The 19,475-nt window shown below is 40.3% G+C and overlaps 1 protein-coding gene across 3 annotated transcripts in view; it reads left to right on the top strand.

Moving 5' to 3' along the window:
• Nucleotides 1-19,475, top strand: part of CSMD2 (CUB and Sushi multiple domains 2) — a 1,275,366-nt gene that overhangs the window by 1,087,094 nt on the left and 168,797 nt on the right. For all 3 annotated transcript variants that reach the window (XM_089673879.1, XM_089673878.1, XM_089673880.1), the window contains 3 exons: nt 1,947-2,085; nt 7,966-8,153; nt 17,365-17,559. In XM_089673879.1, the coding sequence (XP_089530005.1) occupies nt 1,947-2,085; nt 7,966-8,153; nt 17,365-17,559 (522 nt within the window). The remainder of the gene's footprint in view (nt 1-1,946; nt 2,086-7,965; nt 8,154-17,364; nt 17,560-19,475) is intronic.

Here is a 19,475-nt window from a genome sequence, read left to right as displayed (position 1 = left end):
TGTATTTGTCACATCCATCTTTTATGAGCCTTCTATGTTCTCCAATGCGTTTACGTAGAGGACGTATTGTACGGCCCACATATATCAATTTACAGGGACATGTGAGCACATAAACCACATGATCTGTGGCACAAGTAATAAAATGTCGAATGTCATAAGAGATCCCTTTCGGATCAGTAATTTCTGATTTACCATGGGTGATAAATTGGCATGTCAAGCAACCTTTCTTTTTACATTTGTAAATACCAACTCTGTTATCGAAAAAGGAACAAATGTCCTGTTTGTTTTGAGAGGACATGGACAGTTTACTGGGAGCTAGAATATTTTTGAGCGTACGGGCTTTTCTGAATGTGACCTGGGGAGCAGATGGAAGACTGGGTGCCAGACGGGGATCAAGTCGCAAAATGTGCCAATGTTTTCGTATAATCTTGGTAATCTTACGATATGCCGTATTATAACCAGTTACAAACCTAACGGAGTTTGACTGGTCATGGGCACGTGTTTTTGTAGTGGCTGAGTTTTTGCCATGTTTGGTGAAAGCCTCATTAATGAGTGTAGGGGGGTAACCTTTTTCACAGAATTTGGCAGACAATTCGGTGCCCAATTCCTTATAATCATTGAGTTTAGAACAATTTCTTTTAAGTCGCTGGAATTGGCCACTCGGAATGTTGTTTTTCCATGCCGGGTGGTGACAGCTTGAATAGTGAAGATATGAGTTACCACTGGTGGGTTTGGTGTGATTTGTGGTATGAATAGTGTCACCCTCAAATGATAAAACTAAGTCTAAAAAAATTATACTAATAGGATCAAACACGTGAGTGAATGATAAACCAAACTTGTTGGAATTACAATGCAGTACGAAAGGTAAAAACGTGTCAAGAGCACCATCCCAGATTAAAATAATATCATCAATATATCTTCCAAAGAAGAAACCAGTTTAGTGAATATTTTCCTTTACTGTCCATGAGTAAGCACCTAGGCAAGGAAAACACTGACTAATAGGGCCAGAGGGCTGCATAGAGTGCAAAAAAGGGCCACAGGTTAGGCACCAGGGGTGTAAACACTTCCTCCATGCCAACTTGACTGGCATAAAGCCATGCTAGCTATCTTTGCAACTTCTTTATATTAGTTCAAAGAAGGCAATACAATTTTTTACCTGTGAAAGTTAATTTTCCCAAACCAAGCAAGAAAAATTGCAATGTGTGAGGAGACTGGAAAACCTAGTGTGATATTATGTTGTTACATAGAGGCTGCTTGAAACTGGGACTAAAGATCCTTTAAAGATAACACACTTATTTTACATTAACTACTGTTCGGTTATTAGCATATTTTGTTAGTTAAGCAGATAATCCTTTTCAGTTTGCTTTTTAAGAAAATTAGCCAGGAATTCAATTGGATATTTTGATAATTCTCATTTCTTCATACACATTTACTTCTTTGCTTTGTTATTCTTGGCAAATTCTCTTTGAAACATCATCAAAATATTAATGGATTTTGAGCGACCATGCCATCTATTAAGATCAAGTGCACCTGTCCCATACCTAACTATTGACAAATCACTATGATGGACAGCCCTTGCTAGCCATTAGGAAGGTATGAAGAGTAAGAGTAATGTGCCTGCCAGTGTTCAGCGCTACAGGAAGTCTCAAAACTTGATTTGATTTTAGCATATTTTTTTTTCATTTCTGGTTAAACATGATGAACATGTGTCTTTCTCAAACTTATTGTAATAGTTAAGGGGTTTATGCATGCACCTCTAGGTGACTGTATGTTAACTATTTGCTCACTTTACAAAAGTTTCTTGTTTCCACACAGTTGTCCTTTAAATTCGTTTGGCAATATTTTTGAATGCAGTGTTTAACACTTTCTTCTAATTAAAAAGCTTAAAGAATCCTTAAATTAAAAAGAGATAACGCAAATCAAGCAAGTTACCTTGTATTTTACAGCTCCATGTGGTGGAAAGTTAACCGGACCAACAGGAGTCATCCTTTCTCCTCAATACCCAGAACCATATCCTCCACTAAAAGAGTGTGATTGGAAACTGACTGTCTCTCCGGACTATGTGATTGCACTTTCCTTTAACACGTATGTACACCTATCATGCTAATATATGAATTATGATGCAATTATGCTTTCTGACTACAATTGAAAGTATCCATCTATACACTTATTTGAAGTATTTGGGAATGAAAAACTATTTAAATCAGTTTACAAGTTGATTAGCATTATAGAAATGTTGAATAGAATTTTTATGGTTGCATCACTCAAATGATCTGCCATTTAATTTACTTGATGTATACATATACTGTATATGTGTGTGTATATATATATACACACACACACACGCACACATACTATATTGCCAAAAGTATTGGTACATCCCTCTAAATCATTGGATTCAGGTGTTCCAATCACCTCCATGGCCAAAGATGCATAAAATCAAACACCTAGGCATGCAGACTCCTTCTGCAAACATTTGTGAAAGAATGGGTTGATCTCAGGAGCTCATTGAATTCAAGCGCGGTACCTTGCAATAAGTCCAGCTGTTGAATTTTCTTGCTACTAAATATTCCTCGGTCAACTGTTAGCGGTAAAACAAAGTGGTAGACAAAGTGGAAGCAACTGGAAACAACAGAAACTCAGCCATGAAGTGGTAGGCCATTTAAAATGACAGAGCAGGGTCAGTGCATGCTGAAGTGCACAGTGCGCAGAAGTCACCAACTGTCTGCAGAGTCGATAGCTAAAGACCTCCAAACTTTGTGTGGCCTTCAGATTAGCACAACAACAGTGAATAGAGAGCTTCATGAAATGGGTTTCCATGGCCAAGCAGTTGAATCCAAACCTTACATCACCAAGTGCAATGCAAAGTGACGGATGCAGTGGCGTAAAGCATGCAACCAGTGGACTCTAGAGCAGTGGAGACGTGTTCTCTGGAGTAATGAATCATGCTTCTCTGTCTGGCAATCCAATGGACATGTCTGGGTTTGGTGGTTGCCAGGAGAACGGTACTTGCTTGATTGCATTGTGCCAAGTGTAAAATTTAGTGGAGGGGGATTATGGTGTGGTCTTGTTTCTCAGGGGTTGGGCTTGGCCCCTTAGTTCCAGTGAAGGGAACTCTTCAGGCATCAGCATACCAAGACATTTTGGACAATTTCATGTTCGTATTTTGTGGGAACAGTTTGGGGATGGCTCCTTCCTGTTCCAACATGACTGAGCACCAGTGCACAAAGCAACATCCATAAAGACATGGATGAGCGAGTTAGGGGTTTAGGAACTTAACTTGCCTACACACCGTGAGGAAAGTACTGCCGATAACCGGCAACTCTATTTACTTTGTGATCAGCTGTGTCATGGGACACAGCTTATCATGTGGTAAAAGGCTGCTGTGATTGGCCTTTTACCATGTCATGTGAACAGTTGTGTCCAAAGGACTCAGCGATCACAGACAGAGCTGGTCACTCTTAATGTGCATTTGTCATCAAAATGTTTTTCTTTAGTTTTGGATAGAGGGTGGAAGAATTAGAACTCTGGCCAGGTTTTGATTGCTGTCTGTGTTCTTCTTGGTTAATTAATAATTTCAATTTTTCTTGGTGCCCATTGTTCCTGAGGCAGAGGGAAGTGTATCTCTTCCTGCTGTGTCTCCGGGAAAGGAAGTTAATAGAAATTCCCTTAATAGCATACAGATAGTAAAATAAACTGAATGTGGGTTTTATATCTATTAAAAAAAGGTAATTGGCTCTCATTAAAGCAGAATATTTAATTTTAGAACTGTTTGGTCTTGGCATATTTTTGCTATACTGTTTTTATGGACATTGTCCTAAAAGGGATCCTTAAATATGGGTGTGAGATATGTCTTTTAGGGGTGGCAATAAGGCATCCCTGACATGATTCATCTTTTGGAGGTGGAAAATTGATGAAAAGCAGAAGCCAGTAGAGGTATACAAGTATAATATGTGCTTAATGGGAGTAGGGATACCATGGGGAAGGGGGTTGCTACAGGAGGTCTGTCAGAAGTATCCTTGTTCTTCCAGTGTTAGGCAGGCCTGTGGCTAGAAATGTGATATCCCATGAGTGTTTTTACTTATGTAAAATTGGTTAGACTGTTTTACTCATCCCAGTATTTCTAAATACTCTCAATGATATCTCTGTCTCTCCATCACATCTTGTCCTCAGAGATACCTGTATGAATGGTATTGTTCTTTCATTAAATTGGTGGAGGGATATGAGAACTAGCTAGTTCATTTAAAGGGAGTCAAACAGGAAAAGGTATTTAAGAACTACTGTCTTATATATAAGCACATTCTAAAAGTCAGCGTTGTTTTTTATGTCAACTGAATTATCTATTACTAAACACAGTGTCAAGGAAGACAAATTACCATATGTCTAGAGCTAAAGTTTTTCCCGATCCTGGCCACAATTGCTTCTACTATCTAAATTCCAGAAAGGAAAAGCACTTGTTAAAAAAAAAATAATTTGGTTAGCAAGCTCTTTTTTGGACTGGCCTAAAGTTAAAAGCCTACTTAGAAAAGTAGTACAAAATAAAGTATATTGGAGAAGGCATTTGATAGAATGGCCTGGGACTATATGACAGCCTCAGTACAAGCAGTTGGTATTCCTAAGCGCATGCTACAATTAATTTTATCTTTCAGAAGCCTTCTCCATTTCAAACGGGACCTGACAGGGCTATCCGATGTCCCCTCTCATCTTTGTGCTAACTCTAGGAACCCATACTGAAACACCTAAGGACAAATTTGGACATAAGGGGCATTCAGGTCTCAGGCTCCACTTACAAATTGGCAGCATTTTCAGATGACATTCTCCTCTTCCTCTCTGAAACTCATATCACCATCCCCAACCTGCTCTTAGATTTTTCTTTTTTCAAATGTATGTCAAACCTACAGATCAGCTTTTCAAAATCTACTCTAAATATTACTCTGCCACAAAACACACTCAAACACTGTCAGTCCAACATTCATTTTATCTGGAAACCAGATGCAATTCCATATCTGGGTATGCAACTACCAACACATGTAGCCAATTTATATGCTAGAAACTACTTACCCCACCTTCAAAACATACAGCGAGACCTAATTACATGGTCGCCCACGCTATTTTCCTGGTTTGGCAGGGCAGCAATTATTAAATTGAATGTACTACCCAGACTCTTATATCTTTTACAATCGATTCCAACACAGTTACCTACAGACTTCTTCACATTGTATAGATTGGCATGCACTACATTTCTCTGGGGCTCTAAACATCCCCGATCAATAAATGTAACCATCCAGAAAACAGGTATAAAGTGTTTCAAGATGGTGTAGAACCCCCTCCTACTCCATAAAATCTGTCCAACAAACCCCTCTTCTTGCTGGCATTGTTCTACAGCTCCTAGCTCATTACTATACATATGGTGGTCCTTCCCTAACATATAGCCCTTCTGGATAGACATTCATAAACTAATATCCCAAATCACTACATACACCTTAGACTTCACTCCTACACAATTTCTCCTGCACCACTCCCTACCCAAAAACACATTTTAAATCTCTGGCCATGCACCTAGCGAACGCTGCCAGGCTATGCATCCCTGTGGCCTGGTACTCTACCGAACCCCCCAAATTATCGGAATGGATCTGTTGAGTAAACAAAACAGCTGAAATGGAAGAGCTCATTAGCCTTCCACATGAGATGCCCTCCAAATACTATATACAAACACATGGCATGCTGGCACTACTTTGCTGAATGTACACAATACACCTAACTGTTAGCATTCTAACATGTAAAATCAACTTAGATGTGTCGCTAGAGACGTGGAACACTTACATTTTGAAGATCCGGGGGGGGGGAAACATGAGAACAGGACCACCTCTTCTCCCTTTCCCCTATCCTTCATCCAACCACATCTCCTTTATCCCCCCCCCTTTTCTTTTCCTTCACCCCCCCCCCACCTATCTATAAATCTAAGTTTACAACCACACTTCCTTAAATAGACCTTTGCTTTTATGGTAACCTTACAGGATTCCAAAGGAAAAAAGGATCTACCCATTCTCTTTCAAATGTCTGATTACACTGATCACTGTTATGTGTTCAGACTGAAATTGTAAATATTTATTTCTTCTTTTTTCTACATTACTGGCTATGCTACGTGGCCTTCAACTCATGTACCACCTTTTTCCCTTTCTTTGTATTGTATTGTTGCCTTATAAAAAAAAACTTTAAAATAAAATGTTTGAAAAGAAAAAAAGTATATTTACTTTCTGTTATCTGGAATTTTAGAAACTCCAGAAAGTCTTTCTCCAATAATAATCTGCCTTCCTCTTTCAGCAAAAATGGTCTCTAATTAGTGTATCCTTTGCAATGCTGTATATCAGCCTTGCAGACTAGCTATGAGATTGGCTTTAATGTATCTTGCTAATGTCTTTCTTGCCATTAAGTGTTGGACAGGACTTGTTAATGAAGTCATTTGCTTTTATAAGGTGGAGAAAGGATCGCCAGTGATAATAAGGTCCCCAGGGGACAGACACATATTTCTGAGCTTCTATTAGATTTTTAACTTGTAGTGGCTAGGGAGCTGTGTGATGTGTAGCACGACAAATTAAGAAATGCTGGGTCACTCTAGCTATAGGGAGGTCATCTACTTTTTCATTGGCTTTAAGAGGATCTTTCTAATTACATTTACAGGGCCTTCTTGCATTACCCACGTGTTTGGCAATCCTCTATAGAGTTTCCTTCTAGATCAAGCTGTACACTTCATACATGTGCAATTTTTCAAAGGCTTATGACAGAAACAAATCAAGAAAACAAGAAAAATCTACCTAAACAGTCACAATAATAACATGGTGGGATGTATTGTTAACTAAATTATACAGTTCACAAGTAATTCATGGTTTTACAAAGTTAATACAGGTGGTTCTCTTGCAAATGTATGACACTCTTTACAAAAAAAATTAAGTCAGCTATAGATTTTGTTAAACATTCCTACAGTTTAATAAAGGAAGCATGTAATGTAAGGAACACAGAGACTGGCAATGCTGTGTGGTCCCCTTCTGAAAATGCTAAATGCCTGACTTTGACTACAATACTGTGAACCTCTGACCTGACACAAGCATGCAGTTTAAGAAAGTCAAAGTGAAAGGGTTGCTCTAAATTGCATGATTGTTTCAGGAAAGTGACTCATAAAGTATTAAAGCCATTGAATCAGCTTCAGGTAGGAAGTCAACAATAGAACCACTCTACCCCACCTTCTCATCGAAAGCATATAACCCTCTTTCTTTGCTCCTATGTCACTCTGTTCAGCCACCAGAACCAGGATAAGCTCTGTTAAGCTCCAAATTGACTGCAGTGATGACAAACAAGCCTGAAACAGATTCCATGAGATTATATATATATACAGTATATATATATATATATATATATATATATATATATATATATATACACATACCGCTAAGGTTAGTGGCTCACCAGGCAAATTTATCCATCCCTAGCCAAGTGGGAGGCCAATAAGCCGCAGGTCAAGGAACCCTTAACAACCTTGAGAGGATCACTGGTTGAGAAAGATTGCTCTGTAGCATTCTCCTTTGCTCCTCCCCAAACTTCTATATAAAAAAGAGGGAGTTGAAGGAAGGGGCAGAGGAACTAGGCCAACACAAAGAGTATTTAGGCACTTACAGAAAAGGAGAGATTGTATGAGGGTGGGGACTCTGCTCGGAAATTGACTCATGTGAGGCAGTTAAATTTCCTAGCAAGTTCAAAGGAAATTTGCAAGTGAATAGTGATACCACTGCAAGACATCTTTTCAAATGCTTGATCCTTTTGTGTTTTATCTTGTTTTAAGCTGGTGACAGGGTCTCTTTTAAGCATTTATACAGACTGAGAAAACATGCAGGTTTGAGTTAGCGGAAAATATAAGCAATAATATAGTTGACATTATTTTACAGCATCTCTCCTTGTCTTTTATTACAGTTTTAATCTAGAGCCTGGTTATGATTTTCTGCATATCTATGATGGACCAGACTCACTGAGCGCACTAATAGGAAGTTTCTTTGGCTCCCAACTTCCTGATCGGATAGAAAGCAGCAGCAACAGCCTGTTTATTGCTTTTCGCAGTGATGCCTCTGTTAGCAGCGGAGGCTTTGTCATTGACTACACAGGTATTATCTCTCATTTTGTTGCATAGTTTGCACACCATCTTCTTGTCATTTGAGTTATCATTAACTTCTCCTGACGTCTTCTTGTGTTTGGAATAACCATAAACATAACATTCACTGATAACTAGATATTAATGGAATAACATTTTAGTTGTTCACTAACTAACTTAGTTACTGCTTCTTTTCAGTAGCCTCATTTCTGCTACTGCATAGGCCCATATCTTAATTAGTTTTGATAGATGATTACTGCATTTGTAAAGCTGTAAGTAGCAGCTTAAGAGAATACAGTGCGGTTACCATACAGAAGTACTATAATGATTGCTTTCCAGATTTTCCTACCCTTTACTTGATGACAAATATTTTAATCACTCACATAACAAATGAACATTCTTGAGGTGAATTGAACTGATTCTACAATCAGGGACACAAGTATTAATAAACAATATTAGAGCATTAAGTATGTTGTGGCAAGTTGTAAGCATGGTCCAAAATGTAGGTATGTAAAAGAATAAAAGTACTTTTAGTACTGTTATCCTTTAGATGACCATGCCCTCCCCTTCTCATCTAGTACCCCAGTCTTTTACTTACCTTCAAAGATGCCACTCCTGAGGTTTCCTGGCCATGCACCTTTTCTTAATTCATTTCTACATAGTGGCTGTTTATAATATGTCCCATTGGTGGATGTCCTCTCCACAACCAGCCATAGTCAGCAAGGGACCACTGGAGAGACAGCAATTGTAGGTCACAGAGGAAAGATCCATGATGATCATGGAGAGGTAAGTATAAATCTGGCTATATACTGTTAGATTTTTTTTTTCATTCAGCCTGCAAGCTGAATGTAAATATCTAACATCCCTCAATCCACACTAACAGTGTGGATAGATGATTCCCCTGTGCTAGGCTATTGTATTCTTTCAAATAAAGGACATTGCGTGGGAGGGGGCCAACTGAGACACCCACTTAGCGAATATGAACCGGTTGATCACGATCTGGATGAAATTAGCAGCGTGCATGGGCAGTTTGAGACTTAGGGAGGGCAGGGGGGTCACTGGGACCAAATCCAACTGGATTTACTTTCTAGATCTGAAAACATTATTCAACTGTTCTGCTACAGACTGATACAGTGTTGTTAAAACTCACAAGTAGCTCCTCTTCATTGGTATGTAAAAGTGCCAGATGCTTCCTCCAGTGCAAAATATGGAAAGCTGCTAGAAATTCTGGTAAAAAAACGGGCAGTGGAGTCCTAAGTTAGCGATGGCACTTCCTACACTGATGTCAGTCCCTAGAAAAGAGTTAGCAGTCATATGATCCCAGGTAAAAAGAGGAAGAAAAAAGATATTGTGTTAGCAATTTCCATTAATTGAATATATGATGATGTAAAGCTGGGGTTGATAGATGATTTGGGCCCTTCAACATATGTTGTCTTTACAACCACTTTTAATACCATCGTATGTTACTGAGTGCTGAAACATTTTTTTCTGTTGCTCACACACTGCTCAGTCTGCACTATAGTCTCCCTATGCAAATGTATATATGTAAAAAACCTTAAGCCTTATAAATTATTATTATTATACAGTATTTATACTGTATGGGCTCTTAGGCGATTGTAGACTAAGCGCTCAAGGAGCTTGGAAGTAAATGGCAGCAAGGAGATGGGTCTAAGGTTGTTCAGGTCGGTGGGGTCCATGGAGGGTTTTTTGAGTATGGGGGTGATGTGCGCGTGCTTTAGGGGGGAGGGGAATGAGCCAGTAGAGAGAGAGAGATTGAAGATGTGGGTGAGGGAGCGTAGGATGGAGGAGGAGGGAGGACCGGAGGAGTTGTGTGGGAACAGGGTCAAGGGGGCAAGTGGTGAGGTGGGCTTCTGAGAAGACCTTAGTGACCTCCTCAGTCGTAGCAAGGCTGAAGGAGCGGAGTGTTGGGGAGGTTATAGTGTGTGGGACGTTAGGTGTGGTGGGAGGTAGGGCGGTTTCGAGGTCAGAGGAGGGGAGAGTTGGTGGGGTTATGGTGGGAGGGAGGCTAGGTGGGAAGGTAGGTTGAGCATTGGCGATGTCCTTACGGATTGCGTCGATCTTATTTTGGAAGTGGTTGGCAATCTCGTGGGCAGTGAGTGAGGTACTGGGTGGGGGTGGGGAGAGAGTAGGGGGTTGAAAGTGGAGAAGAGCCGGCGAGGACAAGTGGAGAGGGTGTTGATGAGGGTTACGAAGTAGGTTTGTTTGGTGGCATGGAGGGAGGAGGTGTAGGTGAGGAAGGCGGATTTGTAGAGGGAGAACACTCGAGACGATCTGGTTTTGCGCCATAATTGCTCCAGCACACGACTGCGTCGTTTAAGATTTTTAGTGTGGTAGTTCTGCCAGGGTTGAAGTGGTTGGGGTCTAATGCTACATGTGGTTAGGGGTGCTAAGGAGTTTAAGGCAGCTGACAGCGAGTCGTTGTACGCAGTAGTGGCCAGGTCAGGGCATGACAGTGGAAGGATACTGTTGTACAGACGGTCAGCTGCAGAATGGAGAGGGGCCGGGTTCAGGATGCAGAGGTTACGGCTGGTGATGGTTTGACGTTTGGGGGAGGAGGCGTTATAGGACGGGGAGACAGAGAACGTAATGAGATTGTGGTCAGAGAGAGGGAAAGGGGTGTTTGTGAGGTGTTTTTTCACAGCTAGATTCTCACTCATAACATGATAAATAATAACTGTTCCTCATCCAGTGAGCTGTGGCAACAGTCTTTTATCCTTTGTTTTTTTTGTATATGTCAGTAGTCATTCATATTCAGGGCGCATAAACATAAGTGTGAAATGTTCATTTATTGGTATTTAGTATGCTCATCATGTATCTCAGAAACTTTCTGATATAGACAGCTGTTTCTGAAGTATCACAATGTCATCAGTCCTTTCTTCAGAACCAGTATCTAATTTACAAAATATTGATAGCCTTTATGACACATGCAGCTGGCAGTTTTCAGATGACATTCCCTTTTGAAAAGTATAGGTGGCATATTGCATCACACATTTCCTTTTAAGAATTTACAGCAGTAATAAAAAGTTGGGTGACTGGTATAGGGAAATATTACAGCAAAAGATACCCAGAAGCAGATAAAGGTGTGTAACAGGTTAAGTTGTGATTTTAATAAATGTACAGACAGAACAGCTCCTATCCACTACATAGGAATATCATTAATTACCCCTGAGATTAGGTTAGTTTATTGTTTCATAACATTAGAGAAGTTATAACTTCATTTGTAGAGAACAGAACAGAAAGGTTAATGGTATCTTCAATATTTCACCTAATAGCTTTTATCATCTTTAAATAGGTATGATGAATGTTTCATTTTGGTTATAAAATGTGACTTCTGTTCTCCAGCTCCAGATATTAGTTTAATTGAAAGGAGAGAAATTCGACCCAGAAAAGGACGCACCTAATGACTAATAATCCAAAGTCCGCATAGCATAAAATTTGTCTTTGAAACCTTAATATCATCTTTTTATCAAAAACCACGCCACCAGTACCTATATATAGGGTGAGTTAAGACAGCTGATTAGGCACTTACATTGTGCTAATCAAAGTGTTATCTGCAATAAAAGAATGGGAGATTCTAAAGGTTGGGGGATCAACCAGCTCAGAGCCACAGAGGAAGCAAGTAGTAAAAAATGTATTTTGCTGGCTGGCAGGATCAGTTGGTGCAAACGTTTAGCAGTGATCACAGAGTTTGCTGTGTTATCATCTATGTGTTGGATAGGGGCTGTCGTACTCCATGGGCAGGTGTCCAGTACTCTTGATCTCACACTTCTCCATTAACATGCAGAGTTTCTGGGATTAGCTGTCCTTTCTGTCCCTGTGCTGTAATGATTTACAAATCATTATTCTTGTAGCAGTCTGGATATAATGAGGACATACAGATGGGTAATGTTTTTTTATTTGGGTAGATCGATTAGACTGATAGATATTGAGATGGCTGCCAGGAATGTGCATTATCTATTATCTTTCTGTTTAATTATTTTCGGACTATTTAACTTGTGCAATACACATTCCTGAGCCCTACCCCCTGCATGATATGGATTCTTGAGCCATTTGCCCTGCACAATACACCCTGCTGAACCCTGTGCAATACACACTACTAACTGTGAACCATGTGCCCCTCTCCCACAAAGGACCCTGCACTAGCGAGGACACAACTGAGCAAACAAGTACCAGAAATATTCTAGACACAAAGAATGGTCAACTCAGAGACGTAGCAGTGTAATACTGTAACAGCTTACCCAATACCTACAGCCATGCAGCTAGAATTCCAGCACTCCATGCTCAGTCACTGTGAAGACCACATGGTGCAATATATCCACCAACTGCCCATGAGGAACAAATTGACTTCTATTGCCTTGGAAATAAAAAGCATCCAAGCTCCAGCAGGACATCCAAGACATAGGCTGCAAACCAGTGGAAGTGGAAAAATTAAGTGCCAGAGGGACAGTTTAATCAAGAACCTATAATCCAAGCAAATCTGCATACTCAATATTATGAATGCATTGTACGAACACACTGACTACTTAGGCAGTTGAGGACAGCACTCCATATAAGGGCATGCTTTGTTTACTTTTCAATTAAAATTTAAATTTAAACGAACAAATTACTGAAGCACCATATGAAATACCGTAAATCAGTCTTCCTAATGGCTTTATAGCCCACAATCAAGGTACATGGGGATATGAGGACATGACCTCAAACTAGCAGGAGGAAAGATAAAAACTACTCTTCTAAGAAACTATTATTTTACCAATAGAGTAGCTGATCCTTGGGAAAAACTTCCAGCAAATGTAATGAGTCAGTCAACAATATGTGGATTCAAACAAAGATCTATGCACAGATTAAGCACTTGACAACCAGGCTATAGCCAAATGACAGCTACTGAGTGGTTGGATCCGGGAGGGTGTCATATGACGTCCTCCCAGAACGCTGTCTGTGATCACTTTGTCCTATGACACAGCGGGTTACAAAGTAAATACAGTTGCCGGTTATCAGAAGCACTTTCCTCATGCTGTCACAGCGTGAGGAAAGTACTGCCGATAACGGCAAGTGTCACAGAGGACATCTGCACTGATTATCAGTGCCCTGATTATCATTGCATCCCCAAAAGTGCCCAGCAGTGCCACCCATCAGTGCCACCAATCCGTGTCACTCATCAGTGGCACCCATCAGTGCTGCCAGTCAGTGCCCATCAGTGCTGCCTATCAGTGCCCATCAGTGCCACCTATCAGTGCACATCAGTGCAGCAGCATTAGTGCCTCCTCAATTCCCACCAGTGCCGCCTCATCAGTGCCCATCAGTGCTGCCTATCAGTGCCCATCAGTGCTGCCCATCAGTGCAGCCTCATCAATGTACATCAGTGAAGGAGACAAATGTACCTGTTTGAAAAATGTTATAACAGAGACAAAGAAAAACTTTTTTTTTTGCTCTTTTTTTGTTTATAGTGCAAAAAAAAAAAAAACCCAGTGGCGGTTAAATACCACCAAAAGAGAGTTCTATCTATGTGAAAAAAAATGATAAAAATGTCATATGGGTACAGTGTCACATGACCGTGCAAGCTGAAAATTGGCCTGGGCAGGAAGGGATTAAAAGTGCACGGTAGGCAAGTGCTTAAGAAAAAAACAAAATAAAACAAATACACACACACATATATATATATATATATATATATAATGGGGTAGACTCCATGGACCACTTGGTCTGTTTTCCGCTATCTTTCTTATAAGTTTCCTCCATGGTAGAGAAAGATCTAAATGCTTGTGGAACTGAAAGCACTACAAAACTGGATACTCTCTCCTCCTCTCTATATTTGGAACTTTAAGTTTTTTGCCTTGTGGGAATGAAAGATGGGAGCCTGCTTTTGAGATGTTTACCCTAGGTCCATTAGTGTTTTAAAATAGCCCTGCTTCATACTACACTTGAGTGTAGACCAGGCTGTTTATTGGTACCCTTGATAATTCTTACCGGCATTGTAAGAACATGCAAGAAAGCAGTAAATAAGTGTTGCTGTACTGCAATTCATTGGGCATGCAAGCACAGCAGTGGGTTCCACTACAGTTGAGGAAGGTCACCTGTCTTTTTGGAGAGACATTCTGCTCTTTATCAGTTCTTACAATGCAGATCTGTAATTGAACATTGGTACCATACAGGTAAGGGGATTGACTTTTTTCTTTAGAATCCATGTGTTTGAGTTTCATATACCATTTCAATGAAATACCATATTTCAGTAATACAAAGCAAAGACCCAAGGCTAATGTTGTTCAAAGCAACACTGAATATTACCAATTTAGGAATCATCTTGTTATAGGAATGTATGAGTCTACCTTGAAAGGATGTCATTTTAACCCTGATGCAAGCTGTGAGGACATACTTTTCATTCACACAATAGTGAGTTCTTAGTGAAAACTCCTTCAAGAGATGTATTATGTCATATTAAGGATTCATTTTAAAATATTAAAAAATATCTACTTTCAAAGCTAGTAATAGGAAAAATGGGCCTGATATAAGTGGAGGTTTAGGATTTTGCTCAGTAGGGGGTATTCTATTGTATGCGCGCTGTTGAAAGCTCTGTCACACTTCAGTGAAACACTTTTATCTCTGAGCGGATTCCATGCTTTATGGCTGTCTCCACATGAGCTGCACATGAACTGCTTTGTAAGTACAGAGCTCCAGAGTAAGGTTTTTTTTTTTTTGGTATACAATCGTTATTATAAGATGCTAATGATGCTTAATGATTTCAGCAGTTTAGTGATAACAATCTACAGCAAATGAGGAGCCATGAATTTTGAATCTCTCTGCATTGCAGTCTCTCTTATCGTTTTCCTAATGTGACCAAAAAGTCACATTCTGGGGTCAGAACAGTGACTTCTGTCAGTTTAAAATGCATACCATTACAAAATCCCAAATGATAACTCCTTGAGATGTGTTGAATGTTTAAATACTGAGCAGATTAGTAGGTGAGATGGCAGGGAGGAAGATAATTGTATTCCATTATATTCTTTGGACATACACACACATTTTTAGTTGAATTCCAGAATATTTTCTGCATATCTCACATTTTTATTTCCCACAGCCTTTCTGTACAGTGGAAGAATTCTACATTTACCTGAAATTGTGAGGAATCTCTAAATAACTATACCCTATAACCTCAGCTCTCCACTCTCCTTGTATACATTCACTTGTATTCAGTGGATAGTAATGCATATAACAAAAGCTTCTCATATGATCTTAGAATTGCAAATACATACATATGAATAGTTCAAGAATGATTTCATAGTGATTAAGGGAAGCTTGTTTCTGTTGTTTTAGAGTTACAGGTGAGTTACAAGAAATGTTGTTAGTTATTGAATTTCTACTGTATGTAGCAATACACTCTGCATGTTGGTACGTTACTTCTGGTGCCTGGCACCAGATATTTTGGTGCTGGCACAAAGATACCCCACCAAATACCACATATTCATTATCACTGGTCATCAACCTAACACTTAACGTCACCTGAAAAAGGAAATTCTGCTAATCTTCCTCCTCACTCCAACCTCATTGTAAACTTTATTTTAGGAAGTGGGTATCTAGATTTGGCAGGTACCCATTTCCACTGCGCTCGTCTGGGCAAGCAGAGTGGAAGTTTGACCCTCCCCACTCGCAACCTCCTGGGACACCTCACATGTCCCAGGAGACTGCAAGAACTTCCAAAACGCGCAGCTTGTCTCATGCATGTGCAGTGTGGAGCTGTCTGTGGTCCAGCACGAAGTCATAGCCAGCTTCCCACAGTCAACATGGCAGTGCTAGGGACCTGAAGACAGGCAAAGAACCAGCCCAGATAGTGCTTGTTGGTTAGTGTCTTTTTATTAAAAGTCAGCAACTACAGTATTTGTAGCTGCTGACTTTATTTAATTTTTTTAACAAGACCGGAACTCTTCTTTAACTAATTTACTTATTATTATTATACAGGATTTATATAGCACCAACAGATTGCTCAGCACTTTACAATATAATGGGAAACAATACAGCAACAATACAGTTCAATACAAGAGGGTAAGGAGGGCCCTGCTCCTTGGAGCTTACAATCTAAGACTTAAAGGAAATCTATGGTCACAACATACACACTTTCATTTTATACCATCAGCATTGTACTAACTATACAAACAATAGTTATTATTGACAATCCAATATAAACTCACTTGAAAAACCTGATGGAGGCACTAATGTAAGGGGGCACTCTGATGGGGACACTGATGTAATGGAGGATTCAGAATGGGGACACTGATGTAACAAGATACCGTAATGGGGACACTGATGTAAGGGGGGGACTCTGAAGGGGACCCTGATATAAAGGGGAACTCTGATGACAAAGGTGCAGACTGAATTTATTTTGTTTTGCCTTTATGGTTGGCTCAAGTTTATTTGGAATTTCTTTGCTTAGCTTTATTGAAGTTCTTTCTCTGTTGTACCAAATCATATCACACTGACTACAAAACTCCAAATAAAACGTAATCATTCAAATAGATTTTTCACGTATTTTAAAACTGATTTTATTTGTTTTTTAGCTGGCAATTGTTTGTAAAATATACAATGAAGTCCTCATACTGAAAGTTTGGAGACGCCTGATCTAAAATGTCAGGCCGATACTTAAAGCGGTTCTAAATGTACATTTTTTTTTTGTAAAATAACAACCATGCCTATATTTACCTACTGTGTGCAATGGTTTTGCACAGAGCAGCCTGGATCCTCCTCTTCTTGGGTCCCCCGCAGGCTCTCCTGGCTCCTCCTGTCTGTCGGGTTCCCCCACAGCAAGCAGCTTGCTATGGGGCACCTGCAGCTCTGTGTGTCCATTCACACAAGGAGCGGTGGCTTGGCCCCACTCCTCTCTCTCCTTATTGGCTGACTGGCTGTGATTGACAGCAGTGGGAGCCAATGGCTCCCGCTTACTGTTTCAGCCAATGAAGAGGCAGAGACCCGGGACAGCCAAGGCTGTCATTCACATCACTGGATCGTGATAAGGCTCAGATAAGTGTTAAAGGGGCTGGGGGCACTGCTGCACACAGAAGTTTTTTACCTTCATGCATAGAATGCATGAAGATAAAAAACCTTCAGCCTTTACAACCACTTGAAGGCATACAGATAAAATTAAAACAGCCACCACATATCATACTCTGTAGACATTAGGGACTTTTGAGTGAACATTTTTCTATTTTGCCTTCCAGAAAACCCAAGGGAATCCTGCTTTGACCCAGGTGCAATAAAAAATGGATCCCGCGTTGGAAGTGACCTGAAGTTAGGCTCCACTGTGACATATTATTGTGACAGCGGATATGAAGTTGATGGAGCTTCCACACTAACCTGTGTAATGGGAGGAGATGGAAAGCCAGCCTGGAACTACCCTCGCCCATCATGTATAGGTAAAGCTATATCTTTATTAATAGCAGCTAGTGGCCATATAGCACTGACCCCAGGGAACATGTCTGAATACGGTGTAATGTTTCAAAATGAAAATGTAAATTTTTGAACAGGCTTAGAATTTGTGTTTGCTAAAAAAAAAAAAAACATTTGTCTAAACAAAATATTCTATATCATCCAAAGTCAGAGCTGTTCAGATATGTTATTTTCAAATAATAACTATTTTGTCCCAGATTTTGGAGCTGTCACACTGCTGATATGCAAATTAGCTCAGCTGTTAAAGCAAACACCCAAAATACTGTGTTGTCTGTGCTGTTTGTGCTTTATGATTATTGGGTATCATTGGATAGCACGCTGTGTCTGTGTATACTCCACCATTGCATGATTGACACACAGCACAGTCGGGGCCCATTCACACCATTATGTTCTTCCTCACATGTAAGACTGTTGAAGCTGTAGGAGCGCTATAAGGAAAAACTTTTTTCTTGTTTCTTATCTGACTTTGCTTTTGGGTTATATTATTTGATCAGTTTACAAGCAACAAGTGGTTAGTAGAGTTTCTCTGCAAATGATTTGTTAAAAAAAAAGTCGATTATGATTACATTTTTTTTTTTAGCAAGCTGTATTGCATAGAGCTTCCGAGTTTTTTTTTCATGTCAATAACATCCATGCTAAGTAATATTATTAAAGGTATCTATAACCTCTGAGATCACAGTACTACCCAACAATGCCTCCATCTTTTTTTTGTCCCCATAAGGATGCCATCTTCGTTCAGGCATTCTCCTGAGTAAGCCATGTAAATCCTGTTGCCTGTGTAGTATACTTCATGTTCTTGTATGTGTGCGCACCAGTTGCTTCACATTATTATTATTATTATACAGTATTTATATAGCGCCAACAGTTCACTCAGCGCTGTACATTACAATGGGGGACAATACATGAGACAGTACAATTACAATACAGTGCGAAACACGAGGGGTTCGAGGGCCCTGCTCCTTGGAGCTTACAATCTAGGAGGGAGGGAATAGTGGTACGGGATGGAGTGGTAGAAAGAGTGGAGGAGATCGGCAGTTAGCAGAGGGTGCTGTAGGCTTCCCTGAAGAGGTGGGTTTTTAGGGTGCGCCTAAAGGAGAGGAGAGTGGGTGATAGTCTGATGGATTGGGATAGGGAGTTCCAGTGGATGGGTGATGCCCTGGAGAAGTCCTGGAGGTGGGCATGGGAGGAGATCAGGGAACTAGAGAGAAGGAGATCTTGTGTGGAGCGGAGAGTGCGTTTTGGGTGGTATTTAGATATTAGATCTGTGATGTAGTTTGGGGCAGAATTATGGACAGCTTTGTACGTCAGTGTTAGCAGTTTGAATTTGATCTGTTGGGCAATCGGAAGCCAGTGGAGGGATTGGCAGAGGGGGGTGGCGGAAATGGAGCGGTTGGTGAGGTGGATGAGTCTGGCCGCCGTATTCAAGATTGACTGAAGCGGGGATAGCCTGTGGTGAGGCAGGCCAGTGAGGAGGGAGTTGCAGTAATCGAGTCGTGATATGATGAGGGAGTGGATGAGCTGTTTAGTGGTTTCAGGGGTTAGGAATGGGCGTATTTTGGCGATGTTGCAGAGTCTGCATGAGTTTGTTAGCATAGGTTAGACTCCTGCTGCTTGCTCACACAACTTGACTTGTCATATAATTACGATGTACAGTCAGTGTGAGGGGACGCTGAAGAAATACTTCCTCCTTAATTCAGCAGACATATGTTATCTTCATATGCACAGAGGTTTTCCATGATCAGCAGCCTCCAGACTGAGGGACAATTCTTTCCCCTAGGTCTCAGCATCCGAATGGTCAGCTATAATTATAGTTATGCGATGGCTTGAACTCTGTGAAGAGTTCTGGGAGCAGCAATGAATCAGTCAAATGAGCACAGAATGA

This window comes from Staurois parvus, unplaced genomic scaffold (genome assembly GCF_062004578.1).
Source record: "Staurois parvus isolate SC_StPar_1 unplaced genomic scaffold, SC_StPar_1.0 ptg000145l, whole genome shotgun sequence".
Lineage (NCBI taxonomy): Eukaryota > Metazoa > Chordata > Amphibia > Anura > Ranidae > Staurois > Staurois parvus.
This window is presented reverse-complemented; position numbering and strand designations above follow the sequence as displayed.